Genomic DNA, 20,556 nt, shown 5'->3' on the forward strand with positions numbered 1-20,556 from the left:
ACAAATTTAATAACAGAATGGAAAGCTGAAATGTTTTTTAGTCAATAAGTATTCAACCCCTTTGTTATGGCAATCCTAAATAAGTTCAGGAATACAAATGAGCTTAAGTGGCATGGACTCTGTGTGCAATAATAGTGTTTAACATGATTTTTGAATGACTACCTCATCTCTGTATCCGACACATTTATCTGTACAGTCCCTCAGACGAGCAGGGAATTTCAAACACATATTCAAACACCGATTCAATCACAGACCAGGGAGGTTTTCCCAATGCCTCACAATGAAGGCACCTATTGGTAGATGGAAAGAAAATAAATCTGACATTTGAGTATTCCTTAGCGCATGGTGAAGTTATTAATTACACTTTGGATGGTGTATCAATACAACCAGTCACTGCAAAGATACTTGCATCCTTCCTAACTCAGTTGCCAGAGAGGAAGGAACCCGCTCAGGTATTTCACCATGAGGCCAATGGTGACTTTAAAACAGTTCCGGAGTTGAATGGCTGTGATTGGAGAAACTGAGGATGGATCAACAACATTGTAGTTACTCCACAGTTCGAACCTAAATGACAGTGAAAATAAGGCCTGTACCAAAAAAAGATATATATTCGAAAACATGCTTTCTGTTTGCAATAAGGCACTAAAGTAAAGCTGTGGCAAAGAAATTAACTTTGTGTCCTGAATACAAAGCATTATTTTTTGGGCAAATCCAACACAACACATCACTGAGTACCACTATTCATATTTTCAAGCATGGTGGTGGCTGCATCATGTTATGTGTATCCTTGTTATCGGCAAGGACGAGGGAGTTTTTAGGATAAAAATAAACAGAATAGAGCTAAGCACAGGCAAAATCTTCAAGGAAAACCTGGTTTAGTCTGCTATCCAACACACTGGGAGACATGCACCTTTCAACAGGACAATAACCTGTTGAGGACAATAACCCACGAGTTGCTTACCAAGATGACATACAGTTTTGACTTAAACCGGCATAAAAATGTATGGCAAGGCTTACAAATGACTTTATAGCCACGATCAACAGCCAACTTGACAGAGCTTGAATAGTTTGAAAAAGAATAATGTGCAAATATTGTACAATCCAGGTGTGCAAAGCTCTTAGACTTGCCCAGAAAGACTCACAGCTGTAATACCTGCTAAAGGTGATTCTAACATGTATTGACAAGGTAATCAAGATAAAATCACATTTTTAAAATTATTTTTCTTCTAGTTTTAGAGTATTTTGTGTAGATCGTTGACAAAAAACATCGAATTAAATCCATTTTAATCCCACTTTGTACAACAATGTGGAGAAAGTCGAGGTATGTGAATACTTTCTGAAGGCACTGTATACAGTAGAGTTAACACCATCGCTCAACACTCATGTTTGTGTATATATGAATGACTAAATTGCGTGTGTGTGAGAGGGATCAGAATGTGTGTGTTGACTAAGGAGTAGGGCTTAGTCAGTATGTGGTCTGGAATGACCTCTGCTCCCTGGTGTTGTTTTGAATCATACCTCGGTCAGATGGGCCGTGTCCTCAGTTGGCTGGAACAACAGAGGTCTGAGAAATGGAGAGGCAGGGAGAGAAGGAAAGATTGGTTGGTCTGCAGGGCAACTAATGCAAAGTTTTTCACTGAGTCAGCAGTTTCTGTTTTCTGTTTACGTTCATGTTTGTGTGTTTGTATGAAAGTAAATGTTGAAGTGATGTTAGTTCCCATGGCGAAGGTACATAAAGATGTCGGCCCCCATGTACTTACCACAAATGCCTTGTTTGCCTAGTTCGCCATGTACATTGCTCTCGTTACACTTTTTTTGTAAAGGCATTAGCTCACTACACATGATCTCAATTCTAGCTCCAAGATGGCGGCAATTTGAAAAAACAACTCGATTGTGCTGTTTTACTGGCACATTGAACCATGTTGCACGCCTTTGTTTAGCACTACCCACAGAGTTCTTAAACTATGATGTCAAATCTGATTCCTCCATCTTTATGCACCTTCGCCATTGCATTTGTTACTCTAGTATATGTTAGTGTTCCAGGATTCTACTTAGCCTAGCATCTCTTGTGTTTAATAGTGTTTACCCATGACTGTCTAAAAGTCAGACTGTTTCCCTCTCTCTCACTCTCTGTAGGGATGTATCTGTCTGATCTGACATATATAGACTCAGCGTATCCCTCTACTGGCAGCATCCTGGAGAATGAACAGAGATCCAACCTCATGAACAACATCCTGAGGATAATATCTGACCTGCAACGCTCCTGCACCTACGGTACATGCGCGCGCACGCACACACGCACACACCACTCCCTGCTCCATACCCTAAGACTATTTTCTCTGTCTTTGTAGATATACCAGTGTTGCCTCATGTCCAGAAGTATCTCAACTCAGTCAGGTACATTGAGGAGCTACAGAAGTTTGTGGAGGATGACAACTACAAGTGAGTAGTGGCTCTGTTACATTAATGGAGTTTGATAAGGTGACATTTATTGGAAGTCATAATCAGGTGTGTTTAGTGTCTGCTTCAGGTGTGGCATGTGGTCCTCATGGGTTGTGTTGTATTCAGGTTGTCGTTGAAGATTGAGCCAGCCACCAGCACCCCTCGCTCTACTGCCTCTAGAGAGGACCTCGTAGGTCCTGACGCTTCTGCGTCTCCTCACTGTGGTCATAAGGGCCCCATTGCAGACGGAACCAAAATCCCTCCCACGCCCCCCTCCCCTAGGAACCTCCTCCCCTACGGACACAGAAAGTGTCACAGCCTGGGCTACAAGTGAGTCACCTCAACACTGCGGACTCACTTTAGCTCACTATAGCATCCATTACCCCATCATCGTCTGTATTGTATGCCATAATCACCCCTATGAGCTTTTTTTAGGGGGTTTGCAAATTTTACTGCATTGGTTCATTATCATGTTTTTAATAGTTATTTTGTTTCTCTGTAGTTTTATCCATAAGATGAATACGGTGGAGTTTAAGAGCGCTACGTTCCCCAACGCTGGTTCTCGTCATCTATTGGACGACAGCGTCATGGAGAGCCACACCCCTGCAAGAGGACAAGCTGAGAGCTCAACGCTCTCCAGCGGCATCTCACTGGGTTAGACACACACAACTGTGTTTTGATTCCTGTCTGTTGTTTTATTGAATATTTGAAACATACAATATACTTGCAGTGAAGCAACTCAACAACTACATCACATTAGTCATCTAACAGCCTCCCATCCAGAGCGACACACCGAAGCAACCAGGGTCAACGCCCTGCTCACGGGCACATCAACAGATCTCCCACCAGCCCTTCAAGATCCCCCCCTACAGTTCCACAAGATCTGCCCCTCAACCATCCAAGACCCGCCCTCACATTCCCCCCCCCCCTGGGAAAAATAAACAAATAAACACAATAATTCCTGTCTCTTATACACATCTAGATGTGTATAAGAGACAGGTATATTAGTAATTGACTGACCTGGTCTCTCCAGATCTCCTAACACGGAACCCAGACCGGCTGCGCGCGTGCGCCATCGTGCATGAATGTATTTTGTCCCCCTACACCAAACGCGATCACGACACGCAGGTTAAAATATCAAAACAAACGCTGAACCAATTACACATCTAGATGTGTATAAGAGACAGATATGTGTGTGTGTGTCCGTGTGTGTGCATTTGAAGGAGGGTGTGTGTATATTGCATGTGTACAAACACCTGCACAGCATCAGCCTCAGGCAAAACGGAATTAACTTAAACAACACTGCCCCTCAGTGTCATTCAAACGTACTTTTTGTTTTATTTTGACGTAATTTTAAAAAACGTTTATCTTTGACTGTTATCCTATCCCCCGCCCAGCAACTCCACTCCCACTTGTCTCCAATCCCGCATCCCAACCCTCAGCTTCCTTTAGCCCATCCCACCCATCTCTGCTGGCCACCCTCTTCAGATTTCTATGCACCATATATCTTTCAACTATGCTGTGAATTTGAACATAGAATTTCAATCTGTCTAATCGAATAGAATCCACAGATTGTGAGTTGAAGATAAATTATTTTCCTAAGAGCATTGGTATATTAGTAATTGACTGACCTGGTCTCTCCAGATCTCCTAACACGGAACCCAGACCGGCTGCGCGCGTGCGCCATCGTGCATGAATGTATTTTGTCCCCCTACACCAAACGCGATCACGACACGCAGGTTAAAATATCAAAACAAACGCTGAACCAATTACATAAATTTTGGGACAGGTCGAAAGCATTAAACATGTATGGCAATTTAGCTAGTTAGCTTGCTGTTGCTAGCTAATTTGTCCTGGGATATAAACATTGAGTTGTTATTTTACCTGAAATGCCCAAAGTCTTCTACTCCGACAATTCATCCACACATAAAACGGCCAACCGAATCGTTTCTAGTCATCTCTCCTCTTTCCAGGCTTTTTCATCTTTGACTTTATATTGCGATTGGCAACTTTCATAAATTAGGTGCATTACGGCCACTGACCTCATTCAGAGATGGCACGTGGGTACCTGCTTCTATAAACCAATGAGGAGGTGGGAGAGGCAGGACTTTCAGCACGATCTGCGTCAGAAATAGAAAGGAGTTCTATTTTAGCCCTTGGCGACTCAGACGCTCGTTGGCGCGCGCAATAATTGAATAACATGGATTTCTAAATTTACTTTGCGACGCTCGCTTACGCGACGTGTCCGGTCTGGTCAGCATGTAACGGTACTATTTCTAAGGTCAATTTTAGATCAATGTTATGCATTTTCATCCATTCCTGAACCTGAGACCAAAAACAGGCTACCTGAGGGCAATACCAAAATAAATGGTCTATTGATTCTGTATCCTCACAACCAAATCTGAATAGCTTCGACGATTGTATGCCCCAAATATTCAACGTTTTGTTGGTGGCAAGAATTCTATATAATAATTTTAGATGAAAAGCATGAAGTCTTGAATCTTAAGTAAATTGTATATATCAACTCATATCATGGACCATGGAATCGGTACATCAAAAATCTCTTCCCAACTATTTTTGCAATCTGTATGGCACAGTTGTCACTATCCTGATCCTCAAATGACACTGGTATACTTTCCTATATATGCTATTTATATTCCTCTGCCAGTTTTGATCCTTTATATTGGGCAGACAGACCAGTTCCCTACCTCCTCCCGCTGCCACCTGCCTCCTCCAGTTTTGGGGTACAATTAGTTGTGATCTTGGATTGAGCAGACCTTCCCATATAATTCTGATAACTCCATGAAATACATAATTCTACCATTCAAATTTACAATATAATTTAAAAACAAAATACACTTTTCAAACATCTTTCCCATAAATACAGGTATTTTATCAACCAGCACATTTGAGTTCAGCCGTAATATTTGTTCTTCTTTCAGGGGGATGAAATTCAAATTGTAGCCAGCTCTGCAATGCTTGTTTGAAAAAGAGAGATACTTTGAAAAAAAGTATTTTCAATTAATCGAAAAAGAGACATGGCAATCTGCATAAAGGCAAAAAGGCAATTTTTAAACAATGGATGAGCTTTTCTTAGTAAATTACTTGAGAACCATTTAGGGTTCAAGTAAAACTTTTGAATAAGTGAAGCTTTTAGAAAGAGGTTTAGTGCTTTTATATTTAATTATCTCAACCCAACCTATTCATTATATAGATAGGCACACTTTATCTTGTCTGGTTTAGCAGCACAGATATATATTTTTTCCTCATGTTTTGAAAAACAATCATCAGGAGTAGGCAGTGCCATAAAGGAGTTAACTGAGATATGACTATGGAGTTAATCAGGACAATTTTTCCGTATATAGACAGGTATTGTCTCTCCATGGTTGCAGTATCTTGTTTATTTTGACAAGTTATCTATTAAAATTTATTGTGGAGAGCTTATTTATATATTTTGTGATATGAATACCAAGTATGTCTACTTCACCGTCAGACCATTTTATAGGTCAACTGCAGGATAATGTAAAAGTTGTATTTTTTAAAGATCCTATACGTAATATTGTACACTTATCATAATACGTTTTTAGTCCAGAGAGTCCAGACAAATTATCTTCTATGAGACATTGCAGGGATCTAGCTTGCGGACTTAACATAAAACTTGAGTTATCGGCATACATGGACACCTTTTGTTTTTAAGCCTTGGATTTCTAATCCACTAACGTTATTTGATATGATTTTAATAGCTAGCATTTTGATGACCATAACAAATAGATATGGTGACAGTGGGCACCCTTGTTTAACCCCTCTTGACAATTCAAAACTCTAAGTAGCCGCTATTTACTATTTTACACCTGGGAATGCTATACATTACTTTTACACATTTTATAAGAGAATCGCTTAAATTGAAAATATCCAGGCATTTATAAATAAAATCCGGTCTTTGTCAAAGGCCTTTTAAAAATCCGCTATAAATACCAGGCCTGGCTTCTTAGATGTTTCATGATCTGTTATTTCTAGAAGTTGTCGTATATTATCTCCAATGTATCATCCATGTAAAAAAAATATATATAATAATAATAATAATGTCTCAGGATGAACAATACCTGGTAAAACCTTTTTAGTGCTATGCATTTCGTTAGTATTTTTGCATCACAACATTGAAGTGTAAGAGGCCTCCAGTTTTTAAGATAGACTGGATCTTTATATTTGCCATCAGGATCTTGTTTTAATAATAGGGAAATCAGACCTTTCTGCTGAGTACCTGACAGACTACCATTTCTATAGGAGTAGTTAAACAATCTAACAATGGAGCTTTGAGTATATAAAAAAAGGCTTGATATACCTCTACCGGTATGCCATCAAGCCTTGGGGTTTTTCCAAAATGAAAGGATTTAATAGCCTCAAAGTTCTTCCTCTGTAATTTGGTCTTCGCATTGATCTTTCTGTACATTTTGTTAATTTTCCATTTTTATTATTTGAAAAGAATTCCTTACAGTAATCGTCATTCAGTGGGTGAGGATGAGACGGAAAAGAGAACATCTGCTTAAAATATTTAGCTTCCTCTTTTAAAATATAATTCGGAGAATCATAGATGACTGTCTTCAGTAATGAGTTTATGCAAATTATTTGTGTTGGAGATTCAGGAAGAATTTGGGTGCATTTTAATCCATATTCCTTCCAGTTTGCTTTATTTTTGTATTAGATTACAGTAGATCGTTCTTGAATAAGTTCCTCCATTTCTTTCTTTTCCTCTCTTATTTTTATCTCTGTAGTATCATTTTTATGCTATCTGTACGATTAGTTCATGTATTTCCCTTGTTAGTCTTGTCTCTTTAGCCAGAAACTGCTTTTTTATTATTGATGAATATTGAATTGAATGACCTCTGAAGGTACATTTAAAGGTATCGCAAACAATAAGGGGATTTTCTGAACATATATTGAACTGGAAAAATTCAGTTCTGAATTATTCTATCTTAGTTAAAAATAAGTTGTCCTCCAGTAAACTTAGATTAAATATCCCTGTCCATGTGGAAATTATGTGAAGGCCAATTAGATGATGATCCAATCGCATTCTGTCTCCTATTAACTTTTTTAACCTTTGATGCAAGAAAGAAAGAGACAAAGTAGTCAAGATGACTAGCTTAATTTAGTCTCCTCCATGTATATCTCTCAAGTTTTTAGTTTTTTTTAGTCTCCAAATATCCACTCTGTGTTCATAATATTTCTGATTTCCTTAGGGATAGCCCCTTTTTTTCAATTTTTGCCTAAATGACATACCCAAATCTAACTGCCTATAGCTCAGGCCCTGAAGCAAGGATATGCATATTCTTGGTATCATTTGAAAGGACACACTTTGAAGTTTGTGGAAATGTATGTAGGAGAATATAACACAATAGATCTGGTAGAAGAAAATACAAAGAAAAAAACAAACAGTGTTTTTTACCACCATCTTTGAAATGCAAGGGAAAGGTCACAGTTATAGCCATCACTCTGGTTGTAATACCGATAGTGTCCACAAGATGGCAACAGCTTATGTGCAAAGTTTCAGATGGATAACTTGAAGTATGACTCAAGACTTTTAGTGTGAAGTCCCCAGGTACATTTGGGCAAATCGTGAAGGAGACATTCGCATTCATATTCCATTTTTCTGCAAGAATATCGTCAAATCTGTATACAAGTATTAGTACTCATATTATAAGTTCAACATTTGCAAAACAACCAGTTTTCATAACTTCATAACTCTGAATATTCTTATTTATGTCCAAAATGAAAAGGCATGCTGTCGTACAAGGTTAGTAGCTACATTTTACGACATATACATGGTTTCGGGATACTCCCGTAAAGCCCAGCTCATTGGCCATCTAGCTAGCTTTGTTTGACCCTGATTGGTGCTTATTTGACAATACAGTCGTTCAAGTGATCGACGTGCCACGAAGGCGTCGCTCTCTGACCAAATATGGTGGCCTGTAGGATATACTACACCCCTAATAAAATATTGAAGTCTTGTTACCTTCTAGGATCTCTGAGGAATAGATACGAACGTGGTTTGACTCGTTGAAACAACGTTTAGGGTGAGATTTTCAGATCCCTTTCTTTGCAAACTGAACGAGTGGAAATACAAAATTGATCGTGCATGCTATATGGACCTTTTTAGGATATGAAAAAGGATTTTATCTAACAAAACGACACTTCATATCTCTGGCACCCTTTGGATGATAAATCAGAGCAAAATTTCAGAATGTAAGTACACATTTCACCTCCAGAGGTGAATTTATCAAACCTATCGCGGTGAAAAAACTGTTTTGTTGTTAGGAGCTCTCCTCAAACAATAGCATGGCATTTTTTCGCAGTAATAGCTACTGTAAATTGGACAGTGCAGTTATATTAACAAGAATTTAAGCTTTCAGCTGATATCAGACACGTATATGTACCGACATTTGTTGTTTCTCTAAAATCTGCGATTTTGACATTACGCGCTGCATGATTTACAACTGTCCCGTTGACGGGACTCCTGTCCTGAAGTTTGCATCTAGTTATGGTAAGGAGGGAATAAGCATAGCCAGTTATAATTGTACCAGTTTAGCAGATTATAAAAAAGATGATCAGTCTTTATGTGGCTAAAAGAAAAGGAATATAACATATAATGTTTACAGGAAACTCACTCTACATCCTTAGATTAAATTGTTTGGAAAAAGGAATGGGGGTGGTGAAATAATTTTCTGTCATGGACAAAGGAACTCGAAAGGTGTGACGATATTAATTAACAAAAATGTTATACCAATTTATTGAATTTACAGGCACCAAACGATCAAATCATTATGATGGGAGACTATAACAGTGTTAAGTACCTCAATGGACCGTAAAGGAAATCACTCAAACTATCATCACCTTTAATATTCTCAGTCTAAATCGGCCATACTTAGCTCTTGTAACGTTACTGTCATGAGGTATTATGACGGTCAAAATTAGAGATTTCAAATGTCTGATATTTACAATTCAAGAAACAGGTTCTAGCAATATTTGTTTTATTCCCTTGCCTGTTTGCCTGTGAGCCAATGCCACAGATGTTAGAAAATTTAGTCAAGATATGTGTGTAGTAAATCTGAGTAAGTTGTGTATGATATTGGATGTGATTTAGTGAGTGTGTGATGTCTGGATAAGAGTAAGACTATAATGTGTGATGTCCAAATAAATAATAACCCAGCCAATTTGCATGGTTGAGTGTCTATGTGTTGTAATGAGTATAGCCTTAATATTCAGGATGATATTGTAATTCATATCATATAACCACCATAGTTGCATCATAATTACCTTTAACATCATTCCTGTCTGTTGACTTTGACAGTAAACGTCTCTGTCTGTCTGCAGGGAGCAGTGAAGGTTCAGAACTCAGCGAAGAGATGTCCTGGCCAGCCTTTGAGAGGTAACAATCTGTACAGACACACACACACGATGTGTGAAGGTCTTTGACCAAAGCTTAGCCTACAGGCAAGCAGCACTTGCTGCCTTCTGAGCTGCTCTCCTCTCCTAGTCTCTCTCACCGGCTCATGCTAGTGTGACAGAGGTGTTTTGGTAATGCCTAGGCTTCAGCTCAGTGGGCGAACACAGTCTTGACGTATTGAGGTTCAAACACAGTAACAGGTCACAGAAGCCCTTATGTCCCACCGTCCGTTGATCTGTACCAAAAACAACCGTCCTGAAAGAACCTGAACAACCGTCCTGAACCCAACCCTCACACTTTGCCAAAACGACAACAACCTTAACCTTTACAACCGTAACACTAATCTGAACCTTTACAATGAGCCACGCTGAGAGAACCTGACCTTAACAGTGTTCCGTGCCCCCACCCTGTGCCTGTCCCACCCTGAACAGGACTCGGTTCTATCACTCTCTGGGCCTGTGACCCGCGTGGCCAGAATCCCCTACAGAGGAGGCCTGAGGCCCAGCAGGTCACACACACATTGCGCCCCTACTCCTCCTCTGTGCCCCTACTCCTCCTCTACACCCCTCTCAACCACCTCTCCACCCTGCCATCTGCTGCCCCATATCCCACAGCTCCTATCTCTGCCTGGGGCCAGTGTGCTTGTGTGTGTGTGTGTGGGGGGGGGGGGGGGGGGGATTGGTTCTTCTATTTCTCTTATATGTATAGTAAAACAAGGGAAATTCTCCCTTGTGGGGACATTTCCCACGTCCCCATGAGGACAAACGCTATTTTAGGGTTAGGGGTTAGGGAAAATAAGATTTTGATTGGAAATTAATTTTAGGTTCCCACGAGGATAGAAGATCATAACGTGTGTTTGTGGTATAATCAGGTGGTGGGCCTCTGTGGGTGATTCTCTGTTAAACCAGACCATTTTAGCAACACTCTTGCTCTCCCTGTATGGCATATCTCACACATATTTTAATGACTTGTTTACTGTTCAAACATTGATATGGGATCGTCAATTAATCATTATGCAATGTGGACCCTGCAGGTTTTGTAAGAGGTGACAGATTCAGAATGTTCTAGTAAGTTTCCAGTGTCATACTGCTGGGAGCTCTGCTCTGTGTCAGTCAGGGAGGACCTGCTATAGACTTCTATTCTAGCTCCATACAGTTATGATGGATTGTGTTCTCTTCTCTCTAATGCTTCACTGGTTTCCTTCTTGCTCCCACTGGCTGCCCTCTTCTTACTCTCTGTGATCACAGCCAGACAGACTCTGCACTGGAACCTCCCAGGAATCTATTGAAAGGAAAATGCATCTGTGGAATTGATTCAAAGCAAACCAAATACTGCTGCTACACAGTTGATTGAATATGCAGATAGGTCAGTTCAGATATTGATTAATGAGGGAACTTCCCTGCAGATTCCGACTGGCCATACTTCAGACAAAGTGCTTTTCCTATTCCTGTGAGTGCATGTCTGTTTATGTCCTTGTCATGGTGTGTGCGTCTGTTTGTGTGTGTTTCTGTATGAGTATGTGTGTGTTGTAACCATGCTGTGTTCTGCTGTAGCTCGGCAGAGTCTGAGGAGTTAGCGGTGCACCTGTACCCTGGAGCCGTCACCGTACAGGGAGTCCTACGACGCAAGACTGTCCTCAAGGAGGGCAAGAAACCCACGGTGAGAACATACATCACCACACACACAGAACATATTGTACGTACAGACAGAAGGAACACCAAAACGTGTACTGTACAGACAGAGAAGGACATACACACACACACCCACACAGCCAGCCATCTGTTTTGTCAGGGTTGTCCCTGTAGCTGTGTGTTGATGGTGAGAGCCCAGCAGTGCTGTAGAAACACTCTCAAGACTTAACAAAATAGTATACCTCAGAGACTCATAAATACATTCAAACCACCAGCTCCCTTTTCTCTTTCTTTCTCCCTCTCTCTCCCTCTCTTCTGTTTCTCTGCCCTTTCACTGTGCTACCCCTGTTCTCTGTGCTCTTTCTCTTCCCTCTCTCCCTGCTGTATCTCAGCTGTCTCATCTATTGCTGTCATCCTGACTGTTATTTGTATTTAATGAGCTTCTCTCTGCTGTCGCTCTGGGATGGAAACTCACCTGGACATGGTTATATGCCTGAGGCTGGCAGAGCTGATATAAGGTTACGTAAGGGTGGCATAAGGTTTACAGTAGGTGACATAAGACCTGTTTTCTTTGATATAACAACTTCTCGGTCTCTCTGTATGATTTTCTCTTTCTTTTGAATATGCACGTGACACACGCACAGTCAAAGCCACACTCCATTAGTCTTTTATTACTCTGTGAGCCTGTATTTCCTCTCAGCAGGTCTCGTTTAGAGCAGATATTTTATTCTCCAACCAACCAGGCCTGGAAAAACCTCATACTCTCTCTCTCTCCGTCCCTCCGTCTCTGTCTTGCTCTACATCTCACTTGCTCCATATTTACTTCTTTGTCCATGTCTCTCTGCTGAAGCAAACAAGCGGCAACAGAATTATATCTGTAGCCAACATAACTCACAGATTTCCACGATAACATAAATGTATATTTGCGTCTGTACTGGTCTATGTAGTAGCCTAAACTCGGTCTTCAATAATGGACTACTGTTATAAGCATATCCTATTGATTTATGTGTACTGTATGTTGCCCTGAAACTAGTTTTATGTATTAGGTGTATCTTTAAAGTTGTATTGCATTGATAGACTGGTGTAAGTGACTACTGCATATGACCTATAAACCCTGACCTCTGACCCCTGTGTGTATAGGTAGCGTCGTGGACCAAGTTCTGGGTGGCTCTGTGTGGAACTCAGCTCTACTTCTACCCTGCCAAGTCCCTAAAGGCCACAGAGAGAAAGCATGTAAGTCTCTCTCAGCCCTCCCACTCTACACCTCCCTCCCTCCCTCATACCATCCCCTTCCACACACTCTGGGTCTCCAGACCTGGCTGTTGCTGCCTCATTGTTCCAGTGTGATAAATCCAGCAAGCAAATGAAGCAAAGGGAAAGAGGGAGGGAGCAAGAAAGTGTGTGTGTGGCCAGTATCAGTTTGACAGGGTAACGGTACTCACACAGCAGATTTGAAACTGCACAGGAGCTCAGAGGAAGGAGAGAGCGAGAGGAATGAAAAACTAGTGGAGCGCCTGATGAAGGGATGTTGTCATGGGCCTAGGGGCTAGCGCAGTGGGAGGGGATGGAGGGATTTTAAGAGTGGAGCAGCATCTGGTAGCACTCATTGGATAATGAAACCAAGGATATAATCCTAGTCCTCTGTGTCACTCGCAGGGTAATGGGAACCTTGTGGCAGGGAAACACACACATACAGCGCCATCTTCCCTACAAACTGAGTGCAGTCTGCAGAGACAACTGTTTTCAAACTCTCACAAAAAAAAAAAAAATCTGTAGTTTGTTAGGTTTCAGAAATAGTACTTATATAAGTACAGTATACTCGTATAGGACTATAAGAATCAGCAATAATATCAGAATGCTCTCTCCTCTTCTTTTCTTCTCCCTCTCTTTTCTTCTCCCTCTCCCTTCTCTCCTCTTCTGTTCTTCTCTTTTCTCTTCTTCTCCATCTCCCTCCTCTTCTCTTCTCCTCCCTCTCCCTTATCTTCTCCTCCCTCTCCCTTCTCTTCTCTTCCCTCTCCCTTCTCTTCTCCTCCCTCCCTTCTCTTCTCTTCCCTCTCCCTTCTCTTCCTCTCCCTCTCCCTTTTCTTCTCTTCCTCTCCCTTCTCTCTCCTCCCTCCCTTCTCTTCTCCTCCCTCTCCTTCTCTCTCCTCTTCTCCTATCCTTTCTCTTCTCCTTCTCTTCTTCTCCTCTTCTCTCCTCCTCTCTTCTCTTCTCTTCCTCTCCCTTCTCTTCTCTCCTCCCTTCCTCTACTCCTCCTCTCCCTTCTCTTCTCCTCCCTCCCTTCTCTTCTCCTCCCTCTCCCTTTTCTTCTCTCCCTCTCCCTTTTCTTCTCTTCCTCTCCCTTCTCTTCTCCTTCCCTCTCCCTTCTCTTCTCCTCCCCCTCCCTTCTCTTCTCCTCCCTCCCCTTCTCTTCTTTTATTCTCCCTATCTTTCTTCTCCCTCTCCCTTCTCTTTCCTCCCTCTCTTCTCCTCCTTCTCTTCTCTCCTTCTCCCTATCTTCTCTTCTTTTCCCTCTCCCTTCTTCTTCCTCTTCCCCCTCCCTTCTCTCTTCTTCTCTTCTTATTCCCTCTCCCTTCTCCTCCCTCTCCCTTCTCTTCTCTTCTTCTCTTCTCTTCTCTCCTCCCTCTTCTCTCCTCCCTCTCTCCTTCTCCCTATCTCCTCTTCTTTTCCCTCTCCCTTCACTTCCTCTTCTCTTTTCTTCTCCCTCTCTTCTCTCTTCTTCTCCCTCTCTTCTCTCTTCTTCTCCCTCTCTTCTCTCTTCCTCTCTCCTTTTCTCTTCTCCCTCTCTCCTCTTCTCTCTTCTCTCCTTTTCTCTTCTTCTCCTTCTACCTTCTCTTCTTTTCCCTCTCTTATCCTCCCTCTCCCTTCTCTTCTCTCTTCCTCTCTCCTTCTCCCTCTCTCCTCTTCTCTACTTTTCTCCCTATCTTCTCTTCAGTTCAAGTCATCTAGCAGTAAGAGTGTGTGTGTCGTGGGGTTAATGGCCATCATGGCAGACGACCCTGAACATCCTGACATCTTCCTGCTCACAGACTCTGAACATGGTGAGACTGACTGACTTTGATTGACAGTTAATCAGCCAATCACATACAGACAGGATTGTTCTGCCAAACTACTTATCTCCTTTCCTCAGATGGTCTGGATGTCCTTAGTGTAAATCCTCAACACACCCCATACATACTCTCTCTCACATGCACTATACACCCATATTGTATGCAAATGTGATCACATGCATACACACTTATACACGTGTGTACCGACACACACAAACACACACAGGTTCCTGTCTGTCTGACCCAGCAGTATCCCTGTCTGCTATGTGTACTGCATGCCTGTCATATTTGACCGTCTGTCTTTTTCTCCCTACACACACACATATATACACACACATATATACATACACAGTCTAAGTCTCTGTTCTCATATGTTCTGTATTGCGGCAGCTTCACGGCTCCTGCTGTACACAGATGGGGATGGGAGACTGAATCCCAGTTCTTTGCTACAGTGACATCTTGTGACCGTGTGTCTCTGTGTTTCCTAGGTAACACCTATAAGTACCAGGCAGGGAACAAAATGAACGCCCTGCTGTGGTTCAAACACCTCAGTGCTGCCTGCCAGAGCAACAGACAACAGGTAACAGACACACATACACACACTCACCCACACATATACCCACACCAACCAGCCCTCACACTTTTCTCTCTCTCCAGGTGCCAGCCAATTTGATGTCCTTTGAATGAGTGCTGCTGAAGAGGACAGAAGGATAGAGAGATAAAAGAAAGGAATAGGGGAGGAGATGAGAAGGAGGGTTAGTGACTTAGCAGCAGGAGCTTTCACTGCCATGACCCCTGACCTATACACCCTGACCCCAGCCCCACGGCAGCCCCCCCGCCACCACTGCCTTAACTTAAGGAGCCGTGTGCGTGCAAGTGTGTATGAGTGTGTTGAAGCAGTGGTTAATTTGGCTGCGTAGATTACTGAATGGGGAACTACACCACTTCTCCTTTCTCGTTGTCTCCGTAGTTTTTTCCAGTGGACTATCAACCTCGTGGAACTATTGGATGTCTCCTCTCCTCTTTCTTGGGATGGATGGACATTATTTATCCTTTATCCTTGTTTTTCATCACTCCCCCTCTTCTTGACACACCGAGGTCTGGTGGAAGACAGTCTGCACTTTGTAGGGCAGGACTCTCACACACAACAACACACACACAAACAACACTGGACTGGGATTTTAAACACTTTTCTTTATCACACTTTGACTCACACACACAAGACCCCAATGGTGTCTTCACACACTTGACATTAGTTGGGCTCACAAAACTGACACACTTTTCGCTCATTCACATATGCACAAATGTACACACAAGCACACACACTCGGACAAGGGGGAGTGAGCGTGTGATTGCAGCATTGTGAATATGAAGGGCTCTGATTCTCAATCTATTCCAGCAGAATCTACTCCCACACACACGTCCTGAATGTCTTCAACTGTTTTATATTCCAGAGCCTCCCCTTCTCGGGCCTATGTATGTGAGCACGTATGCTAGGTCACATCACCCATACCCAGTGTCTAAGCTTTCCTCTATTCCACTGTTATGGACCCACTTATATCTCTTTTAGAAATAGGCTTTTGGGTTATTCTCTGGACAGCTGTCTGTGCTCTGTCCACTTGTTAAGGCTCTAGATTCCCAAGAACACACACACACATTAACACTAAAGACTTGAAAGCTGTGAAAAGGTGAACGATAGAGCAGGGTGAAAGATGGGGGAGTGTTGAAGGGATACTTGGGGATTTTGGTGATGAAGCCCTTTATCCACTTCCCCAGAGTCCGATGAACTCATGGATACCATTTGTATGTCTCTGTGTCCAGTATGAAGGAAGTTTGAGGTTGTGTCGCAAACCAATGCTAACTAGTGTTAGCACAATGGCTGGAAGTCTATTGGTATCTACTAGCATGCTAACAGATACCCATAGACTTCCAGTCATTGTGCTAACACTAGTTAGCATTGTCTCACAAAACTACCTCTGACTTCCTTCATACTGGACACAGAGACATACAAATGGTATCCATGAGTTCATCGGACTCTGGGGAAGTGGATAAAGGGCTTCATCACCAAAATCCCCAAGTATCCCTTCAACACCAGACAAATGATTTTATCTCAACTTGTTGTTTTGTTGTTGCTTTAACATGAGTGGGAGATTCAGGTCCTGAGCTAACCTGCTTCACAACTCTTGAGTGTGTGTTTTATACACACACACTGCTGCAGACACACACATTAAGCTATCTGGAGCATTCAGAATTCATTTTAACGATGTTAATTAGTGTTTTAGTTTCCTTGGTGTGTTGGATGTATTAGCAGTATTACCCTGTAGATGACATGCAAATGTCTAGCTTGTTTTAATTCTGTTACATTTCTGTTACATTTCATTTTTGGTTTCTTAACTATTTCTGACAATTGTGTACCTTTTTTTTATTTGTTTTTTATTTTATTGTTGTAGTTTTTTTGTTTTCCCACCTGTGAGTTTCTCACATAGGAGTACGGTACAGACCTACTACACTCTAAGGCAGAGTTCCCTGGCAGCCTCTAGACCTTTCCCCTTGGTCCATACTCCTGGCATCTTCACAGGGGTGTGCCAATGTACCAAGCACATTTTAATTCAGATTTGGGAGCAAGTGTTACAATTAGAACAAATTAAATGAATATGTTTTTGGGGAATGGAGGAAGGATGGTGTAGTAACATATATTCTGATACTAGTCATCTCAGAAAGGACTTAACGCTTTAATAGTGATTTATCCTACATTATAAACTGGGTGGTTCGAGCGATGAATGCTTATTTGGCTAAAGCCGTGGTATATCAGACTGTATACTGTACCATGGGTATAACAAAACATGTATTCGTACTGTTCTAATTACGTTGGTAACCAGTTTATAATAGCAATAAGGCACCTTGGGGGTTTGTGGTATATGGCCAATATAACACAGCTAAGGGCTGTATCCAGGCACTCCGTGTTGCGTCTTGCATAAGAACAGCCCTTAGCCATGGTATATTGGCCATATACCACACCCCCTCGGGCCGTATTGCTTAATTCTCTCCTGTCTCTGTCTGTCTCAACTTGACAGTCAGGTTAGGTCCTGACTTGTAACAATGATTTACATCTCCCATCTGTTCCTATAGCTATGTTTATGTCTCTTTTAGTTAGTATGTCTATTGTCTACACACAATCGGAGGTCCAGCAAGTTCGCATAACATTCCTCACACCTCAAACTGACACTGTACTCTAGCAGCAAGAGACTCCATCTCCCATGGGCCTAGTGCGGCAGCCGTTGTCTATTAGGTCCTCTAGAGGCTGAGCTAATGGGAGTAGATAGGTAGAACTTATCCCTAACCACTGATATATAGGGTCAGACTTTTATTCACCCCCTAATGGTTAAGGTTAGGATTGGGCTTGGTGTAATCTGATCCTAGATCTGAGGCTAAGGGCAACTTCTACATACTCCATTTCAATGACCTACAGAGGCTCATTTCAGATGGTCAACTCCTCAGCTCCTGGTAGTTATCCCAACATGACCCCACACACACATCTACAGCATCAGCTCCATTAACAGCTACGCTCCAGCAGGGCTCTGTCATACACAAACGAGTGGATGAGGAAGCCAGAGAAAGAAAGAGGAATGAGAGAGGTAGTGTCAGTGGTACAAAGGGATGAGAGAGGAAAGTAATAGTATGAGTGTGTAAAACCTCCTTTTTTTTTTTACCTTATTAGGATTAGATAGGCAGAGCCTCTAGGCTGTCATTTCCTCACTGTTGAGCAGTGGGTAGAGCTCTGTGGGAAGTTGTATGGCATATTCTATGTGGAGTGAGTATGAACAGAGAGTTGAATGAATCTAGTACAGATGGTGGGGTGTAGTGAACTCTGATGCAACAGGAGCTGAACAGCGACGCAATCGGACAGAAGCTGCCCACAGAATACAGGCAGAGGCGAAAGCAGTCTGTTTCCCCTCTGTTGTCCTCTTTTCCACTCCCATCTCTTGTTTCCTCTCACATCACTACTCCCCTTCACCTTCTCTTCCTCCTCTGGGCATAGAGGGCTTCAATGCAAGATGAAAAGGGTGAGAGATGAAATGCAAGAAAGGTATTCTCCCATGTTAGTGTAGTGTCAAACAGGGCATGAGTGATGTTTGCATGTATACCAGTGTCATAACTAACTTACTATTATAGGTAAAGGGTTAGGAGTGCCCTTGAGCTTTTACAATCTGTTAGGGTGGGCCTTCTGTTTCTGAGAACTTTCTGAATGTCAAAAAGGTTTGTGAGGTTTCCACATTGTAACCAAAGTTTACAAGGTTTCTGTGTCTATGTACAAATGCAAAACCGTGTGTACTGTCTGAGTGAAGTTGCTTTTTGGATTTGTCTGCAGCTCTCATTTTTATTTTCCTTTACAGTTCAGCTGAGGTGACTGGTTTACACAGCAGGGGGGTGCCGTGGTGTTGTGTGTGCGCTGTAGGAATGGAGAAGTTGCCCGTAGCCGTAGTTCAGCATATTCCCTCCAAATCCTAATTTTAACCATAGGGAAAATGTATAACTGATCTTGGATCATTGTCTAGGGCGACATCTACCTACTATACTCCATATAGCTCAGTTGGAGAGTGATGTTTATGATGTGTTGAAGACGTCACTTAGCTCTGTCCATGCCCCATGAACTGTGGGGTGTGTCCATGTGCCATCCCTCTACCACCTGTACCCTGACCCTGGTGAGGACCCACCCATGTCATGTGGCCCAGGTTTGCACTATGACCTCTGAACTGAGTGATGTGACCTGAGTCTCATCCAGACAACCAATAAACACTCTGCCCTTTTTATACTCTGCCCTTTTGGTTCACTTTTATTTATTTTAACATGGTTTCAGCTTTCAGCTAAATTTGGTGTATGAATGTGTGTGTAGGGCCAGGAATTTTGACCTACCACATGAACTGTTAAATGTCCTGGACAGTGCTTGTGGTTAGAAAAAAAACTCGTGTGTGTGTGTGTGTGTGTGTGTGTGTGTGTAAGCTGGTGTTAATACACTTTAGGTCCTGATTGACCTACAATCTTTCCTACTGAAATAAACCTACTTGAATTGTTGAACTAGTGTTATAGTTTTTCAATTGACTTGATCTCAATTTCTCTCTCAATTCAAATGGCTTTATTGGCATGGGAAGCATGTTTACATTGCCAAAGCAAATGGAATAGACAATAAACAAAAGGGAAATAAACAAGAGAAACTTAAGTAAACATTACACGCACAAAAGTTTTAAAAGAATAGCCATTTCATATGATATATTATTGGCTATGTAAAGTGTTGTAACAATGTGAAAGTAGTTGAAGTATGAAAGGGAAAATAAACAGATAAAAATAGGTTGTATTTACAATGTTTGTGCTCCACTGCTTGCCCTTTTCTCATGGCAGCAGGCCACAAATCTTGCTGCTGTGATTGCACACTGGTATTTTGCCTAACAGATATGGGAGTTTATCAATGTTTGATTTGTTTTCAAATTCTTTGTGGGTCTGTGGGAAATATGTCTAATGTGGTCATCCATTTGGCAGGCGGTTAGGAAGTGCAGCTCAGTTTCCACCTCATTTTGTGGGCAGTGGGCACATAGCCGGTCTTCTCTTGAGAGCCAGGTCTGCCTATGGCGGCCTCTCAATAGCAAGGCCATGCTCACGGAGTTGGCATAGTCAAGGATTTTCTTCATTTTGGGTGTTCTGGCACTGTGTACTCTGTTAAAACTACTTCGGGATCGGTGTCCCTTCCACGGGACTGTTGAGCTAACGTAGGCTAATGCGATTAGCATGAGGTTGTAAGTAACAAGAATATTTCCCAGGACATAGACATATCTGATATTGGCAGAAAGCTTAAATTCTTGTTAATCTAACTCCACTGTTCAATTTACAGTAGCTATTACAGTTAAAGAATACCATGCTATTGTTTGAGGAGAGTGCACAATTTTGAACATGAAAAGTTATTAATAAACAAATTAGACATATTTGGGAAGTCATGATA

General features: G+C 41.9%; 1 protein-coding gene across 1 annotated transcript in view; it reads left to right on the forward strand.

The window, feature by feature from the left end:
• The window catches only part of ralgps2 (Ral GEF with PH domain and SH3 binding motif 2), a 160,919-nt gene extending 141,279 nt beyond the window's left edge, over positions 1–19,640 (forward strand). The window contains 12 exon segments of the mRNA XM_070447612.1: positions 2,137–2,274; positions 2,352–2,442; positions 2,569–2,772; positions 2,945–3,096; positions 9,811–9,865; positions 10,315–10,331; positions 10,334–10,391; positions 11,437–11,542; positions 12,655–12,747; positions 14,450–14,555; positions 15,053–15,144; positions 15,222–19,640. Of these exon segments, the coding sequence (XP_070303713.1) occupies positions 2,137–2,274; positions 2,352–2,442; positions 2,569–2,772; positions 2,945–3,096; positions 9,811–9,865; positions 10,315–10,331; positions 10,334–10,391; positions 11,437–11,542; positions 12,655–12,747; positions 14,450–14,555; positions 15,053–15,144; positions 15,222–15,251 (1,142 nt within the window). The 3' untranslated portion in view covers positions 15,252–19,640.
• The last annotated feature ends 916 nt before the right edge of the window (positions 19,641–20,556 follow it).

Source organism: Salvelinus sp. IW2-2015, linkage group LG16 (assembly GCF_002910315.2).
Source record: "Salvelinus sp. IW2-2015 linkage group LG16, ASM291031v2, whole genome shotgun sequence".
NCBI lineage: Eukaryota > Metazoa > Chordata > Actinopteri > Salmoniformes > Salmonidae > Salvelinus > Salvelinus sp. IW2-2015.